The following is an 18,921-nucleotide window of genomic DNA, read 5'->3' as shown; positions in this document are numbered from 1 at the left end:
GTTAGTTGACCAGAACTATACTACGCCTATGTTATTTTAAGAGAAAACTTTTTAGTTGTTTTAGTACTCAAATGTTTTAATTTTTTTTAACTTTAAACTTTAGACTTAGTTAGTTATCAATAATTACAAAGTATTTACTTTTGAATATATTTTTTTCTTACTATAATTTTATTTTTGCATAATTTAGTCGTTATTAGTAGAAGTTGCTTTGTTAACTCAGACAGATTCAAATTTTGAAAGCATATGTAAAGCTTAAAAAAAAGTTAAATACAAAAAAATATTAATACTTACGTACCATATTAATTCATGGGCATTGTGCAGTTAATAATTTTTTATGACTTATTTTTCAAAATATGCATTAATCGTACTGGAAAAAGTTTAGAAAAGTTCTAAACATTTGAAAATTATTAAAAATTACTTTTACTGAGTATAGTTTAAACTAAATTAAGCAAATAGTGTTACATATGCGCTAATTTGTTGTTAAAAGGATAAAGTTTAAAAACTGTTTGCTTTTCAAATTCTAGACCTTTTAATTGTGCTAAGATGCGAGAGCACTAAAGTTTTTCTCAAGTAAAGAAAAAAGCGTAAACAAATATTGTTGGTTTTGATATTCAAGTTCATAGACGATGGTTTATTTTCAGAAACTAAATTTTGAACTGAGTTGGTGTTTAATGTCCGTTTAATTTCTTCACTTATGATTCAAATTCACTTATAATTCACTTATGCAAATTTTTCTTGCAGAAAACACAATTAATAAATAATTTATATTTTTAAACTCATGTTAATTTAACTAATTTAAAAAAGAATTAAAATGGGGAAAAAGGTTGAGTTAGACACATTGTCAACAGAAGAAAAGAAAAGAGTTCTCGAAGTTATCCAAAGAGATTATAACTTAAGAAATAAAGAAAAACAACGAGTCGAGTAAGAAATTATTTTCTTTAAATATACTTAGATTTTTATTCATTTCACAAACAAATCTTTATAAATTATAAATAGTTATTTCTTTTTGAAATTTTAGTTTTGGTTAATAAAAACTTTATAACATTTGTAAGCTTTTTTATTTTTATTTTTTCGTGAGACTAACTCGTGAGACCACCACGAGTTTTAAAAATGGAGTACTCCATTATTTTGAAGTTAAAATTTATAAATAGTATATTGTAGTTAGATTTGAGTATAGTATAATTACATAATACTTTATGTATTAATTCTTTTATTGACTGCTAGAAAACAATAAAAATATTAATATTTTCAAAAGCTGTTGTAGTGCTTTTAACTTGAATTGAAGTCGTAAGTTTTAGTCGTATTGAAGTAATTGTGTTTTAAGAACTTGTAGAAAATATTTAAAAAGTTGACGTATTACGTCTAAATATTTGCAACTCCCAAAAAACAAACAGCACATATGTTTGCGCTATAAAACAGCCTAAAGTTAAATTGAATATATATTGAAATAACTTATTTGGTTTGTTTTCTAAAAAAAAAGAAATTAGAGATCGATTGAAGATTAACTAAATTTATTTTCTATACTTTAATGTGTACAAAATTACGCGTTTTAAGCAAGATTAAAAGATAATCACATCACGATTACTAAATTGAACTAAATCCAATGAAGTTCAGTACTAAAAATTGAAGATAAATTAGTTTTGAAGATCGCAGGTGAAGATTGCAACACTATTAAACAAATTAAAGCGTTTTATCTATCTTAAGTATTTGTTTTTGTTTTGCTAGACAGCGGTGTACTATCAAAATAAATTGTTAGTCAATCTTAATAATTAAGATGTTTAAAGCAGTGACTACTTTTAAGCATTTATTAGTGTATAAATTTAGAAATTTTTCATTTATACCTATGTGAAATAGAAAAAATTTAACAGGAGAGTCCAGCACGATTTTAAACCAACAAAGCCGAAAGATGGGGACGCACCTAATCTATCTGATACCTGCAACATGTGCGGAAAGAAGTTTATATGGCTAATTCGAACTAAAGTAAGGAAACTATTGTTATAATTACTTTAATTACAATTGTAAGAAAAATAAAATTGTTCGGATGCTTAGCTGATAATAAATTGTACTTAAATTATTAAAACTTCTAGGTAGATAAAGTTAAAATTTTCATTGCTTTCTCTACTAAAAAATATTAAAACTCAATTAAAGGAAATTTGTTCAAATTGTGGATATTCAGTGTGCAAATCGAATGATTGTTCGATGATAACATATAATGGGCGGACTTGTAAGATATGTAATGCCTAGTGAGTTTTATAACCACGCTCGTAAATTTAAATTACTATTTGACTTAAAAATAGTTAAACTATTATTTTTCTGAAATTTAACATTCTTAAATTAACTTAGTATTATAGAGGTACATTACTTATTTTTATTGTTAACAATAACAAATTAACAAAAAATAACAAGACTTATTTACAATCATAGTTTGAAAACGTTTTAGTAAGCTTATATTATGTATCATACATACTTTTAGTGAATGTATCGAATGTATTTTTATCTTTTTAATAAAACTACAAATAAATACTTACTCATCAGCCTATTTATTTCAGTGCTCTTCAAGTTGAAACAAATCAATGGTTTCAAAAACAAACAACCGGAAAGTTTAGAAGGCACGCAGGAGCAAAGATAGTCAGGCAGCTTCACAAAGAAACAATGATGCAACTGGAAACAAACTCAGAACGTTCGTTTTTGTATTTGTAACCATGCTCAGATTTATTACTAGAATCAGTCTTTTAGCAATGATAATCTTTAGTTTTTAAACGTTGACATTTTTGTCTGATAATCAAATACTAAACATTTGTTTAAATAGTTGTTAAATAGTATTTTGTAATCGTTTTAATGTTTTTTAATATATTTTAATTTACAAATTATCACAAAATAAACTAGTTGGTTATATTACTTTGAGTTCTTTTTTTTAACAAAGCATATAGTATCAAATGAGTTGTTTTCTAATGCTAATTTATTTTAAATAAAACTACAGTAAGCCGGAGCGTAATGTCATTATCTTTAAATGAAAGTCACGAACTAAGTTCAAGTGGTAAGTAATTTTTTATCTACTAGTTGAAGTTGAAAAGTTTTATAGTTTTTTAAACGCAAAAACTTACTATCAATAATATTTTTATTTTCTAACTTATTTGAGTTGTATTCATTAACAACAAAAGTTATTTAAACATGAAGAGTACAAATTTATTTTATTAAAACAATTTTCTTTTATAGTAAACTATGCAAATTTTAAATCAAACTTTTTTCTTGTATAAACTAATACTTTTTTTCGATAGCTATATTTATTCAATTTCTAAAGTTTTTTATATATAAGTTGAAAAAATATAAACAAAGATGTTTCTGATAATATCTTATTGGTTCTAGATTCAAGTTCTACAACTAATGAAAGCGTTTCGAGTCTTAGCGACAAATCAAACTATACTGTTAGCTTAAAATATTTTTGTAATACTTTTAATGAAAAAAAGAAGCTTATTTAACACTTACTTTTAAAAGAAAAAATACATCTTTACAAAGCTTTTATATTAAGAGCGTTAAGTTATAAATAATTCAAACTAATTTAAAATACTACTGTATGCTTTATTCTAGTTAATTAAAAAAACTAATATGAAAATTTATCTTTAATTTTAAGATAACAAACGAAATACAACGAGAATCAGTCAAGAAAAAAATTCGAATATTCGAACAAAACAACTTACAAATGTCTGAAAAGAACAAAGCTTTTACCCGAAACACACCAAAAATTAGAATCAACCCTGTAAATGGCCCATCGTTTTCTGCAGACGAAACTGAAATCAGCACAGAAGAAATAAAAGAATTGGCCAAATCTCATATTGAGTTATTTAGTTTCAATGGAATTACTAGCGACAACAACGTAGAACAAAATTACGAAGTTTTTTCAGAAGAACATAAGTCTGAAACAAGCGAAAGTTTTAGTTCAAGTTCAAGTTCGTCTTCAGTAAGTTTGCAAAACTTAACCAATGATAAAATTAAAGTTAAAGGTGACATCATAAAAGTAAAAGACTTCGGTAAAGAAAATGAAAATAAGTTTGAAAATGTTTTAATAAAAGTCGAAGATAAACAAATTAAGTTAGATGCGTCTTTATTACAGTCTGACCAACTAAATAAAAATGAAATTGATGTAAAATGTATAAATGCAGAATTTAATACTTCAGAAAGACAAACTGACGATAAAATTAATGCTAAAAATAGTAGCACTAATATTGCAAATATTCAATCAAAACGAAGCTTATCCTCAGAAAAACTTGTAGTACCAAAAACAAACGAAACTGAAAATAGAGAAAAAAATGATTCAAAAACTTTAAATGATGATAAAGTTCATGCTCAGAACGACCATAACCAATCACACTCAAGATCGTCATCGGAAAAATCATTAAGTCTTAGTTACAATGGAGTTAACGTAAAAACTGATGTAATAGAAATTAAAGATAAACAATCAAGCTCAAGTTCGTCATCAGAAAAATCAGTAAAAGTTAGTAACAAAAACAACGACAAAAAAGATAAAGATGAACATTCAAGTTGTGCAGAAAATGAACTTACGGAAGTATCTGCAGGTTACTAATACATATTTGGCAAATAAGCTTCTGTTTTAACTGTTGAACTTAAGTTTTAGTAAAGCGTATGTGTGTTTTTAAATGAGTTATTTCGTTTAAAGTATAAAACTTTTTAAATAGAAACTGGATATGCTACAACTGACAAAAACATAGAAGATTTCAATATTAAAAAAGAAATTACCATAGAAAATAATAAACCTCTTAATTTACTTAGTTTTGAAAATGAGTCGATAAAGGATGTTGAAAAAACTATAAATAGCATTTTAACACCAAAGTTAGAAGAGTGTTAGTAATTTTTATAAATAGTTTACTTTAAAACTATAATAAAATGTTGACTATTTACTTTAGTAAAAGTAATTATTTGCATTTCTTGAATTTAGTTTCTAATAAATACTTATTTGTTGAAAGGGTTATATAATATTTTAGTAAAAGAAGCACAAAGAAAGCAAGCTTACCAAATAGCTAGAGATGTTTTCGAAAAATATTTACAAGCAAACAACGTTAAAGTGAGATCAATTGACGTAGTTTACAAATACCCTGGGATTTTAAAGCAACCATTTTACGACAAAGCTAACCTCTTTTGTTTAGTTTGTCGCATAAAAAAATTAAACTTGCTAACGTTTTATATCTAATTTTATTTGACTTTCGGTTTTTTTTTTTCTAAAATCACTTTTAATAAAAAAATAGTCAAAATATATTTGAATTTTAATAGAAATCTTATCATATAACATTTTTAAATTCTAAATTTTTTGTTATGATAATTATTTTAAAACAGTCTCAACAAAAATCTGAAGCTGAATTAGAAGGTAATGAAGAGATAATGTCTAGGTATCTTAGAGACCAGAAACAAAACATCATCGAACAAATAATAAAAACACTTACAGATGTTAGACTTGTTTCTAAAACATCATAAAATTCATATATTATCTTTTTCATTTTCTTAAAGTTAGCATTAAAATAATATTTTCTACAAATACATTATATTATAATTACATGGTAGCTACTACTCTAACTATTATTAATTAGAAGTTCTTACCAATATTAAAACAATTAACTTTTAAACTGTTTAAGAAAAAATATGTTTTTGTAACTACGAAAGTGTTTTAATTCTATGTAAACTAAATACTATTTCGCTTTAATTAAATTATTTAAAATTTTAACTATGAACAAAAACCTTATCTTTTACTTGAATTATATTATGTAGTTTTTAACATTCAGCCAGAAGGTAAAACATTGGAAGAACGAATGGCTAACTCATCTATAAACTCGTCAAAGCAAGAAAATACTGTAGAGAAAAAACTATCTTTTAGCTCATCAAAGCCTGAAATAGTTGTGAAAAGGAATTCTTCGTTTGCTTCTTGGGAAGATTTAAGTATGTTTAAAAAATCTAAACACATCCAATATACAAATTACACATATAATACGTATATAAATCATACATACAACATAAATAGTGTTGCCGAACTTAATTCTTTAAACATAAAGGTTTAAGCTTAATACTATGTCAATGAAAAATTATTTAAAATCCAAAAATTACTAAATACTTAAAAATTTAAAATTTATAGCATATACAGGTCTTTGTTAATAATTGGTTAAGTTTAAATTCCTGGAAATATTCCTTTCATATTTTGTGCAGCTGATAAATATCTAAAACATATTTTGATATTATAAATCATTTTCCTCAATAAATTTTTAAACAGTCAACGCCTTCTATTTGAGTCTACGTGGTTTTTATACACAATAAAGCTACACTTTTTTAGTATGAGTACAATGAAAAATAAATAAAAGCTTTGATAGAATTAAAAGAGTGAGAAAATGTTAATTGAACATTTTTGTAAATTATATGAAAAATACCATAACACAATACAAATACGTTTAAGTATTTAAAAAAAACTTATAAGTTAAAATAAGCATGCAACAGGTTAAATTTGTTATAACTTTTAAAATCTTCTTTTGTTGTTAATTTGTTTAACCAAACAGCGTTAACATAAAAGCTATTTACTAAAACAGTATAAACTGACATGACAACAATTCAGCATCTTATTTTTCTAACAATAATGTTTTTGTTTTAAAACAAATTAGCTGTTGTTTAATTTAAAACAAAGTATTTCAAAAAGCATAAATTGTACAAAATTAACTGTGATAACAGGGGTAATTAAACTGCGGCCAGTCAAGCAAAACTTTTTTGCTAAAAGACTATAAAAGTCAAAATAGACTATTAAAGAAAAAATTATTTTTTATATTGTTTATTGAACGACAAAAAAAGCGCTCGAAAAGTTTTATTTACAGATCTGATTAACGAAAAAACCTTTTGGTAACCGAGTCATAAATCACAGTTACAGTTTAATGACTTATCAAGGACAAATTTATAATAAAAGCTTACAGTTAAGCGCTTTTTTTAGTTGTGAGATGGCGGTAAATTTATTTCTTACCTTTATAAATGTATATATGCTGCAAAGAACTTTTTCAGTAAATATCGCCCGTTCCTCGTATAAGGCTGCTGAGCACTGTGTAAAAAACTACTTTTTTTTTAAACAAAAGCTTAAAATTGTTTCTTTAAGTATTAATTTATTTTCAGGTGAACAAAGTTTAAAGCCACAATTTAGAGCTTCAATTGTTCGTAAGGATAATACTTCTAGAAATAGCAGTATGAGAACGAGTAGCATGAGAACAGTTGAAGGTAACAGCGGTATCCACACAAAAGATCAGACCAGAGCCCAAGCTGAAATTGAGTCAATCTTCAGTGGCTACTTGAATGGTGTATATTTTGTATTAAAAATTTTAAAGCATGTATAAGTATTTTTATTTATGTTTAATAAATCTTCTCATTTTTAATTATGTTTTTTTGTGTAAATTTTAAGCTTGTAATTTTTAATAAAACAAGGTTTATTTCAATACATAGCTTCGCACAAATAAGAAAAAGCTTGAAATTAAATTTAAAGCAGGAACGAGTAAAATAAATGAAGAAAACTTGGTCGAATTTAACACGGATGTTAACTTGACGCAAAACGATCTATATTCAAGCTCTTCTTCATCCGGGACACATGCCGATTATATAGAAGACAACTGGGATATACAAAAAACTTACAATGGTCGACCAAGCTCTTCTGTTCGTTTTTTTAAACTAACAATAAGAACAAATCTCTTGGCTAAAAATCCTTATTTTCAAAGTGTTTAAAAGAGTACAGAAATTTATATATGTTAAATAAAATTTAAGCATTTAGAAAACAATATTCAACAAGCTAGATGAGATGCTAGTTAAATTGTTGGTTTTTACTAGACACTAGCTTTTCAATAAACTTAAGTTTTTACTACTTGTTTTAGAATAACTTTAACACTTTATAAATTTTTACAATAGGCAAAATTCTTTCCACATGTTGGTATACCTTCTGCATACGATGGTTTGAAATCTAGTTCAACATTAATTGATAGTAAAGAAAGTACTTCGAGCGAAAGTAACAAAGAAAGCAGCTATTCATCAAGCATCTCATCTAATTCGGATTTAGAAAGGTTTTAGCAAAAAAAAACGTAAATTTTCTATCATATTTGAAAATTTACATTAACTTATATTACTGAATGTTTCACATGAAACAAAACATATAATATAAAGTTTCTAGTAGCTGCAATAAGAAAAATCTTAAACTGAAGTAATTTTTTTGAGTCATATACTTGTATTTTTTATCGCTTTTAAAACCTGGTAAATCTTAATAAGTTTTGCTAATTCTAAATAATAATTACTTTAGAAAGCAAACAACAAAAGAAGTCATCGAAGAAAAGTTAAACAAAAACCTCACTGTTAGAATTGTTGTGTATTGCTTACCATTATTTGATACTAGTTGGTGATTAAAAAAATTAGGCAAAAAACGATTAAATATCTTGTATTTAAATTTTTAAACAAAATGTCTTCTGCTAATTAAAACGAAAATAAACACGAAATATTTTTAATTGACCTTTTACAGTGGAATTTTTCAACAAATGGTTTTTTAACAATTTTATATAAATTGATAATGTTGAAGCATCCTTAATTTTTATTCCTTACAACTAAAAAAAATAGCTTACTGTAAATTAAAAAAAAATCTTCTTAATGTTAGTCTTTAGATTATGATAACCTAGAGTTCTAATTTGTTGAAAATATTTAAAGTTATTAATTTAAAAAATCAAATTTTACGTTATATCGACTAAAAAAATCAAAAGTTTTAGATATGTTTTGTAAAATACTTTAAGGAAGAAGTAATTAAACAAAGCAAGACTGGCGAGGACAAAAAGATGAACAAACCCGTCACTATACGGGTAAGCTAGTTTTATTTTTATTTTCTAAAATTACTATAAGCAAAGCACTATTGATAAAGAAAAATAACTAGTTTAGTTTAGTTAATTAAAAAATATTTTCATTCTTCAACTAACTTCTTGTATAAAAGTAACTTAGATAATCTAATAAATTAAAGCTATAAGCTAATTTTTTTTGCTAAATTACCTAGTTTAGATAATTACTATAAGCATGCATAGTATGTTTTTAAAGTAACAAAAGTCTTATGCAATATTTTATTTAACTCTTTAATCGTATATTTTTTTTTTTAGTTAAATATAAATCAGCTTAACAAGTACTTAGATTTTTTTATAGATAGAATTGTTTTCTTAACACGTATAAAGTTGTTTTCAAAAGGTTAACTTCTGTTCAATATTAATCTTTTTATTTATTTTTAAATTAAGTTTATCTTAAACTTATTATTCTAATTTACGCGAGTTTGGTAGTGTAAAATTTAAAGAAATGGAACTCAAAAGTAAGACCAGAACGTAAGGGTCATTTTATCAACAAAGCGATGAAAGAACCAGATAGTGAAAGTGCACGAAAAAGTAGAAGAAATTCTTTAGACTTATTTGAGAAGTACATTATCAAGCAAAACTTAAGTACCAGTTCACATGGGTCTAACAACAAAATCAAGGTTTAAAACGCGTATTTAAATATTACTGTAGAATCTATATAGATAACCACATTTATGTTTTTGTATTAGTTATCTGAGTTAGTTCTTTTTATAAACCATTCTACTCAAAAGTACTTTTAAAGACTTTTCCTAAGTAGAATGTAAGAAAACTTTGTATGTTTAAGAAAGTCTATGGATATGAAAACATGTTTAAAATTAATTTTATAACGTTGTTTGTTGAACGAAAAAAATAACCGTTAAAAATATTTTGTCTTAGGACCTTATACTTAATTGTTTTATTTCAATTCAGCTCTACCACTCATCTTTTTTGTATTTTTAGCATAAATGTAAAATTCAAATCAAATAGTACATACTGTAATTTATATACTTACTAAATTTTTATTTTGCAATCGAGACTCTTAAAAACAATACAACAAAGTTTTATATAGCAATAAAAAAAAAAAATTGAACTTATACTTAATGTTCATAAAAGTTTTAAACCCTCGTTTTACAGTTTTGAGTGTGTAAAAGACTTTACAGTTAGCCAGGCAAGCTGTATAGCAAAATCAAACTCTATAGTATAACAATTATCAATTTTGTTATTGTTTTCTTAAGATAACATTTGGATATCTTTCTAATCTTTTAGACAAGGCTTTCCGAAAGTAGGCAATAACGCCTTTTTTAGTTATCAGGGGGCGTAAACTCGTAAGCATGCCATAAAATAAATGGGTAATTAACTAGTAACGAAGATTAACTAGTAACGAGTATTAGAAAAATATTTGCAATTGTTTTTAATTTACCGCTAAGAGGACGTTTATAAAATGGAGTCTGAAAAACCCTGCTTTAGACTAATATTTATGATGGTCAAAACTGCAATATTTTTAAGCAAGTACTTTTGCAAACTTTTTGAAATTAGATTTTGAAGCATTTACAATATTTTAATAACAACACTTTTGAAAAAAGAATATCACTTAAGAAATATCTTCCTACATGGAAAAATATATAATCAAAAGTTAATTTTTCTTGATAAGGTTTAGCATATGAGTTTTGAGTTAAATTTTTAAGCTATAATATTCAAAGAAAACTCTACAAATACATTTAGAACTTTGACTACATATATTTGAAATTTTAACTATAACTACATAAACTTAAAGGATAATGAAAGTTTGAGTGGTCACGAAGCAGCATTGAAGCAAATTTCAAACATTCATCCACAAGAAAAAGTAGTGTTTTGATTTTGAGTTTGTGACAACTACCTTAAATTAAAACCTTTATTAAAGCTGATAAATCTATAATTACTAAAACATTTTACAATTGAATAACCACTATTTAGATATTTTCTCTTCTTTAACATAAACATCGTTTTGTCTTTCACTTAACTTAGCTTTAACTAGGTTGAAAATTGGATGAAAACGTCAAGTTGCTCTTCAAAGTCTGACTCCGACTCTTCTGAAAGTTCTGAAGAAAACATCAAAATCAAGTATAATACTATAGATGAAAAGGTTAATTTTATAAGTTTATGAACTTACTAAATTAGAAAATATATTGATATAGTTTTGTAACTGCGAAAAGAGTTTAAAGTAAAGAATTAAACTTTTATATCTGTATATTTTATATTGAAAAGTTTACCAAAATCTATATTCATGTTATAAAAAAACTAAATAAAAATTAAATTATAACTTTTCTTAAATACATAAAACATAAATACATTAGTCACATGTATGTATGTTTTATGTTAACGTTTAAACAACTATTTTTTTAATAGGTTAAAGAAAAAACATTAGCTAATGATTATACAGATGCGAAGTCAAAACGTTCTTCTGTATCAAGACAAGTTTCTATTGTTAGTGTGAAATTTGTAACCATCCTTTAAATAATCACTTTCAAAAGTTTCTAAGTAGGTGTATCATAACTAAGATTACGTCAAAGTAAATCTAAGTAAAAAGTTTGTGCAAGTCCAGTTTAATGTTGTAGAAACAGTAATACACTTTTTTAGTTTGATGATTGGGGTAGGAATAGTGCAGGTCTAGATTATCATTACAAACCAGAAGCGATTACTACTTCAACAAGCAAAACCTCAGAATCGTACATTGATCTCGTCAATGAGGCGCCGTACAGCGGTGAAAAGGTAAAAATGACAAGCAAATCTCATTAACATTTTCATTTACAAGAAAATCTTCTAGTTATTCAGGAAAATAAATATTTTTGAATGATTAGGGTAAAGCAGCATATTTCTGTAGGTCAAGCAAAAATAGTTAAGAAAAAAAAAGTTTACAAGGCATACTTGCTAGGAATTTAAACTAATTAGACGTATTTAAAACATTTTTTACTAATAATTTAAATGTAAGATTTTTCCATAACTCGTGAAAAAACAATGAGCTTGTTGTATACTTAATACACATAGAAAACCATTTTACTAATTTCTTGTTTTAGAAAGAGATAGAGCAAGTTTGTTCTTGTTCTGATGACAGTAGGCATGGAAAAGTTAGAGTGAAGTTAGAGAATAACTCAATAAACAATCAAGTAATTTTGTTTTTGTTAAAAATCGCGTGGTATTGAATTGGAATTAATTTTTTATATTAATATTTGTAATAAGTAATAATGTTATAACAATAGTTAAACAAAAGAAAGTCACTTACAATTCCAAAAGTAGTCGTACTTGAAAGAAATTCCGATTTTAGTTTAAGTTCTTCTACTTGCATAAAGAAACCTGAAGTAGCGGTTAGTTTGCTATGTAATCTTTAAGCTTTCAGCACAAATTTAGTTGTTTTTGCAAAAAATTAGTTTCTAAAGGTTTAAATTAAAATCGATATTAAAAAAATTAATAAGTTTTTAATTAGATTAGAACAGCGATTAAAACAAGCTTTTGAAGTATAACATTTTGTATTAAACTTATAAAGTATTTTTTTCACAAACTAATATATATATGTATATATGACTGTAAGGTTACAATACTGTTTCTGTTTGGTTTAATGCTCGTAAACTAAAGTTTCAATGACTAGCATTTAAAGTCAAAGTACCTATATTAATTTAAAAAAGGAATTGCCAAAAAAGAGCTTATTTTCTGACGAAGCTTCAGTTGTCTCGAGTAACTGCAGCCGATCTTCAAGAAATTTTTCTATAAGAAGTTTTTCTAAGGAAAACAGGCTTGAAATTCAAAGAGAAGTTAGCAATTTTGAAAATTACATTTTTGTTTTATGTTAAAAGTAATTCCTATAAATTAGTTAAAAACTTCAGTTTTAAAGTTCTAAATTTACTTTAATTTCAAACAGCTCGTTTGTGTTAGCTATATGTTTGCAAAATTTTGATAATTATCACGATAAAGTCTACCATAAACTTATACCAATAATCTCATATTATTCAATAATCAAAACAAAACCATTTAAGTTTAACGACATAAAAAAAAATAAACTAAATAAACATTAAAGCTTACTATTTTCAATAGTTTTTTTTTTGTTACTATCCATTACCGTTTTCAGAGTAGAGACATCAATGAGATTTTTAAAGAATTAAATGCAGCTGGAATAAGAGGTCGACTAGGAAAATCAAAAATTTCAGTTAGTAAAAATATTACAAAGGTAAATTTTAGCATAAAAAAAACCATTAAGTATTTAAAAAACAATTAAATTTGGTCATAAGTATCTATAGTATCGAAATTTTTGTAGTAAAATTATTGTTTTAACTAAAAATTATATATATTTATTTATACGAGCAAATATGCTAATTAAAAATCAAGGTTTCTTTTCCAAACAAATCTGAGGACATTACATATCCGAATACAAGTTATAACAATTGGGCAGAAGAATATAGCTTTACAAAAGAACAAGGTTTAAAAGATATTTCTATAAATAACACCTATTATTTTTAAATTTATAGCAAGATAATTTGCGTTGCATCTTAAGTACCTTAGTTTGTTTTTTATACATTTAAATTTAAAATATACAAGAAAAAGCAATTAATTTTTAATGACTTTTAAGTATTTGAGATACTGTTTTTCAACTTACAAAAAAATATCTTTATAAGTTTAAAGTTTTGCAGGTTAAAAGTTGAAATTTTTTTTTAATTTCTAAGCTAAGTATTTATTAGAAAAAAAAACTTTATTGTCCAAATTACACTTAAGGTAAACTAATATTTTTATTATTTTTATAGAAGAAACAGAAGTTTACATTTCACCAAGTAAGACTTCCAAAAATAGTCTTTCGAAGTCAGGTTTATTACTTAGATTGTTTTGAATGTACTTGTTGGTCAAGTAAAAATAAAAAATATTTTACAGATATAGAAAAAGTAAAGATCGGAACAGATAATTTTGGGTTTTTGTTTTTATTTAGTTATTTATTTTAAAATAGTAAATTTAGAGATAAAAAAGATGACAAACATTAATAGAAAATTTTGGCTGAAGTTTCTATTAATGTTTTGTTTATGTTGCTTAACAAAGTGTACATAGAACTAGAACGATGAGTGTAAATCAAAAAAATGTTTTAATAAAATAAATTAAATATTTTTTTGTTTAATGAAAAGTAATAACCTTACTTTAAATGTTTTAGATAAAACATTGGTGCTAAAAATTAATAAAATGACATTGGAAAATACACATTTTATGTAATAGATATTTAAAATGCAAATTAAACTTATTAAATGATAAATTCTTAATTTTCCGTGAAGTTGTTAAAAGTTATGTCTGTATAATATATAAGCTTAATGTAAAAAGTAAATCGAGTTATAGTTTTTACTCATTAAGATATCCGCATAAACAAAAATAATTATTTAATTTTAGAAATCTTTTCAATTGTATAAAGTACTATTTTTTATAAATTATAACTTCAAAGTTTTACATATGATTTACATAACATTTAATTGATTAAATATTACGTTTAATAAGTTTCAAATGAATTATAAACGTAAAATCTAGTAAACTTCAAATTCTTGTATTACTTAGAGTCGGAAATTCTCGTATAGATGAAAATGTAGACACTTCACAGAATAAGTTACAAAAAGAAGAAAAGATTAAAAATTACGACTTGTCAGTAGGCAAAAGTAATAGTGTAGTAAGTAGTACTTTATCCGAAACTCCAGAAACTTCGAAAAGCACTAATGAAAAAAGAATAGAATCAGTAAAAGCTGTCATTGGTTTCAGCTTGAAACGAAAAAGTTCTACTGATAAAAAACATGAAAATAATCAAAAATTTGATCAAAAAGCTAAAACTTTTGCAGAAGAGGTCAGAAATAACTATGTAGTTAATGATCAAGAAAAAAGTAGTACTAACAAAGTTATGTCTTTTAAACAAGAAACTAACAGTAAAGAAAACAGTTACAGCCAACATGAGATAGAGTTAAAACACAAAAGTGGTGACGCCATGCAATCAACAGATGATGATTCATCAATTGAATCAAATGAAATTGAGCTAGAAGCAAGCATCGAAGCAATCAAGAGAAAAGAAAGGACTTTGTCTTCTTCTTTGTCTGGTAAATTTTTTTCTTAATTCTGTATTTTATACAAAATATTATAGGTAAGATTTTTCAAACGATCAGAAAAGCTTAAAATTATGTTGACTTTTTTTACTAAGAATTTGAATGAAAATAGTTTGTATTTGATTATCGTAAGCTCTATTTACTATGATACAGAAAAAAAAGAATCTGACAACCAAAATGTTAGCTTTCCTGAAAAATTATCCGATACTGAATATTCAGACATTGAAAACAAGTTGACATCTTCAGGTTTGTAAAATATTATGTAATATACACTGCTTTGACAAATTACAAACAAACCTAAAATTTTCGATCAAAATATTTTGAGTTGGTGCATTAATTTTCAGTAAACAATTTATCTTACTCTTTAAATTTTTACATGTTCAGAATCTGAAGACGAAATAAGCTCTGAAGAATTAGAACTTTGGATGGAACAAAGTTTTGAAAAAAATAAAAATTTAAGCGATTTAGTAAGTTCAATGTTGTCATCGGGGTAAATTTTTTCACGAAGTAGTAATAGTTTTCAAAAGTAACAACTGAACTAAACTTTAAAAGTAAAAGTTGTGTTAATTTAATTTAATGCAGATGATAACTAAAAAATCTGACAGCAGAATTTTAGTTAGTTCTAATTTATATTTTAAAAATAGTTTTTTTTTTGACTTGAAGTTAAAATTAACAGTTATAAATAGCAGAAGATATCTAAATACTTTTAATGTATGTACATATATTACATATATTATACAAATAAATAGTTACCCATTTTTTAAATAACAAATTAGTATGTGTTGATGACTCGATGATCGAAAGGGCCTTAGACTTTTTTTTGAGAGTTTTCATTTACCTTATCAACAAACTTAATATTAAAGCAAGCAAGTTTTAGACATTCTATAATCTTTAATAAAAAAGCACTAAGAATTTTTAGAAAATGGATCATACATTAACTTTTAGTATAAAAATAAAATTATAAATTTATTGCATGAAACAAGATTGAAAAATAGTATACACTTAAATTAAAAACGCATAAAGCATTTTTTTATTGTAATACATTTAAGCTTTGTTAAACACATACAAATTTAGTACTTTTATTCTATTACCAAATAAATTATTTTTTCCTTTAAAAAAAATATAGCAGTTGGAATCTTGTCAATCAACATCTTCAACCGAAAGTTCAAGTAGTGATTACTCGATAGGAGAAGATGGATCGATACTTGTATAATGTGACACCTTGATAAATAGTTCTTTATTAGTTTTACTAAATATTTTCAATAAATGATTGAAAGAAACTGAAAAAAATAGTTCGGAGTGAAAATTAATATGTTTGATTATTTTTATTTAATTGTTTTAGAATATATCTAATTCAAAAGCTACTGCTTTGCAAGCTTGATGTGACCACAAAAATATAGTATTTTAATGTAGCAAGCTAGTTAATTTGTATTTTAAGCTTGATTTCTAAACTTACTTTTTTTACAAAATACTGTACTTTAATTCTAACTTAACACATAAAAAGAATAAGTAAAAACTTACAAACTCATGTAAAGTCATTTAGAATAAGTTATTATCTTTTTAAATAGTTTTAAATAGTTTACTTTTTAAACCAATAAAAGCAAAACTCTAAGACAGTTTAAAATATTTTTGAAATTATTAAATAGACTGTTTCTACAAACTATCCAAAGTCTTATTTGTTTTTTAAGTTCTTCTATATATGCACACAGTTTCAAAAACTTTAGCCCTACTTTTTTGTTTTTACAGTTACGATACGATAATAAACTTGCACAAACTATTATAAAATTATCTTACTACATTTGAACTAATTACTTAAAATAAAGTTCAAAATGAATTATTGAACAAACTTAAACTAGAACTAATAAATTTTTAAACATCTTAAGAAAAACTAACTAATTTTAATGCCATGGATATCCATTTTTTTCTTTTTGTATTTTGAATATGGTTTCATAAGAACTATTAAGTTCTAGATTTAAAAGTATTAGTTGGTGCTTAACAGATAAGTATTTGTTTTTATACTTATTATTTATAAACACGCATACGTACATTATAAGCTTAAAATAACTTTTATGTTTCCTATTTTATAGAATGTTTTTGAAAATTTGCTTATTTTTAATGTATGATTATTCAAGACTAACGCTTTTTTGAATAAAAACAACCTCAACAAGTCGATTTTCCACTAGGTTAACTTAAACTACCACTTAATTTATAAAAAAGTCTAAAAACCGATGATAATTAATACATTTATTAGTAAACTAAATTTAAGTTATTTGACTTTTATTTAAAAAGCAGTAGGGATAAAACTTATAATCTTTGTTTCGTTATGATGCTAACCAGGGGCGTCGCGCGGGGTGGAACGCTGGAGCTGTAGCTCCACCTAAAAAATATATTTTTTTTTTTTGATTTTAGAGTTTAAGCCTTTAAACACGCTACTTTAATGAGTCCCTGCTTCTGCTGTGCAACCCCAAACTACGTCAAAGTAACTTTATTTTAAAGTTAAGGAATTGAGATTTAAAATTATATAAAACTTGCTATATTAGCTTAAAAAATTAGAAAGTTATGTTATCATGAAGTTGTACAAAAAATTCAGCCAAATGTGTGTATGAACGTCGTTAATTCTCTGCTGAATTGTATTTTTTCAAATTTTTATATTGGATGTTCAAAATGTTCGTCAAATTGGAGCTGCAAGATCAATCTGTGTCAGCTGCATCTTAAATGTTTACAAGTTTTCAATACAAAAAATTATGAAAAGTTGAATTCTGGAGCTGCATGAACTGTCAGCACCATGTGAATTAAATCATGATTGTTGTTTGAAATTTACTACAACGCGAGAACAATTAGACAAGTTAGACTCGAGCAGAAGAAACTTGGACAGGGAAAACTCGAGCAGGAGCAATTTAAGCAGGGAAAACTCGAGCAGGAACAAATCGAGCAGGAGCAACTCGAGCAGGAAAAACTCGAAGAGGAAAAAATCGAGCAGGGAAAACTCGAACAGGGAAAACTCGTACAGGGAAAACTCAAACAAGAGAAACTCGAGCAGGAGCAACTCGAGCAGGAATCTCGAGCAGGGGCAACCACGTTTTTTTATAAGTTTTTTCCCTTTTTTTTTGTTGTTTATTACTAGTTAGAAAAGTCATAAAATTAAGTTTGTAAATTTATTATTGTGCAAATACAGAAACTTACATGTACATAAATAAAAATAAAAGTAGCCATAGTTGTTAGGAAAGGGTTGTTAGGAAAGGAAAAGGGTTAGATATACAAAGGTATAAGATAGCTTTTTTTTTATGTTTATTTTTTTATGTTTTATATATTAATTAATTAAACAAATATTTTTAACTTTTTTTTCTAAAAAAGTTGCTATTTCTTCATAGTACCTTTATGATTCTAATATAAATGTTTCAAACTAGGGGATTTTTTTATTTGACAATGTCAATCTGCAGCACCCCCTAACAAAAAGACCACGCGACGCCACTGATGCTAACTATAATATTATTTGAGAATTAATCTCTTTTACAAACCGTTCTTTATTTGTAATTAAAACTAAATACATTAAAACAACGATTTATTCTTCAAACTTAGCAATATCGCAAATATATTTGACGTGATATTCATAAGTTTTTATTAATAATACCAGTATTATTTAAAGTAGTTTCCGACGTTAGATAAATAACTCTTTCTTTAATCAGCAATTTTTGAAGTATTAATACGATTTTTTTTTAGCAACCTATCTTTATAATTCTTTTAACGTAAAATGTTTTTTTTAAGTTCAATTAAAACAAGTTAAAGGTAAAATAATATTACTTAGTTAGTATCAACAACATAGACATAATTTTTAGATTTTAGTCTTAACATCTAGTTATAACAAAAACTCTATACTCATATTTGTTTATTAATCTAATAGAAACGCCTTACTTAAATTTCTTTGCTGAAAACTAATCAATAAAATTTAATCTTTT

At 25.2% G+C, this 18,921-nt stretch overlaps 1 protein-coding gene across 1 annotated transcript in view; it reads left to right on the top strand.

Moving 5' to 3' along the window:
• The first annotated feature begins 811 nt into the window (after nt 1–811).
• Nucleotides 812–18,921, top strand: part of LOC145836581 (uncharacterized) — a 38,815-nt gene continuing 20,705 nt past the window's right edge. Inside the window, exons 1-27 of the mRNA XM_082944375.1 lie at nt 812–921; nt 1,869–1,980; nt 2,149–2,243; nt 2,550–2,680; nt 2,981–3,037; nt 3,367–3,425; nt 3,632–4,574; nt 4,695–4,859; nt 5,001–5,080; nt 5,350–5,460; nt 5,793–5,946; nt 7,153–7,332; nt 7,517–7,683; nt 7,933–8,084; nt 8,318–8,369; nt 8,799–8,864; nt 9,341–9,517; nt 10,651–10,719; nt 10,891–10,998; nt 11,262–11,339; nt 11,493–11,624; nt 11,930–12,048; nt 13,233–13,323; nt 13,646–13,806; nt 14,433–14,959; nt 15,119–15,211; nt 15,350–15,432. Coding sequence (XP_082800501.1) covers nt 812–921; nt 1,869–1,980; nt 2,149–2,243; nt 2,550–2,680; nt 2,981–3,037; nt 3,367–3,425; nt 3,632–4,574; nt 4,695–4,859; nt 5,001–5,080; nt 5,350–5,460; nt 5,793–5,946; nt 7,153–7,332; nt 7,517–7,683; nt 7,933–8,084; nt 8,318–8,369; nt 8,799–8,864; nt 9,341–9,517; nt 10,651–10,719; nt 10,891–10,998; nt 11,262–11,339; nt 11,493–11,624; nt 11,930–12,048; nt 13,233–13,323; nt 13,646–13,806; nt 14,433–14,959; nt 15,119–15,211; nt 15,350–15,432 — 4,272 coding nt within the window. The remainder of the gene's footprint in view (nt 922–1,868; nt 1,981–2,148; nt 2,244–2,549; nt 2,681–2,980; nt 3,038–3,366; nt 3,426–3,631; nt 4,575–4,694; nt 4,860–5,000; nt 5,081–5,349; nt 5,461–5,792; nt 5,947–7,152; nt 7,333–7,516; nt 7,684–7,932; nt 8,085–8,317; nt 8,370–8,798; nt 8,865–9,340; nt 9,518–10,650; nt 10,720–10,890; nt 10,999–11,261; nt 11,340–11,492; nt 11,625–11,929; nt 12,049–13,232; nt 13,324–13,645; nt 13,807–14,432; nt 14,960–15,118; nt 15,212–15,349; nt 15,433–18,921) is intronic.

This window comes from Thalia democratica, chromosome 5 (assembly GCF_965202585.1).
Source record: "Thalia democratica chromosome 5, ktThaDemo2.hap1.1, whole genome shotgun sequence".
NCBI lineage: Eukaryota > Metazoa > Chordata > Thaliacea > Salpida > Salpidae > Thalia > Thalia democratica.
This window is presented reverse-complemented; position numbering and strand designations above follow the sequence as displayed.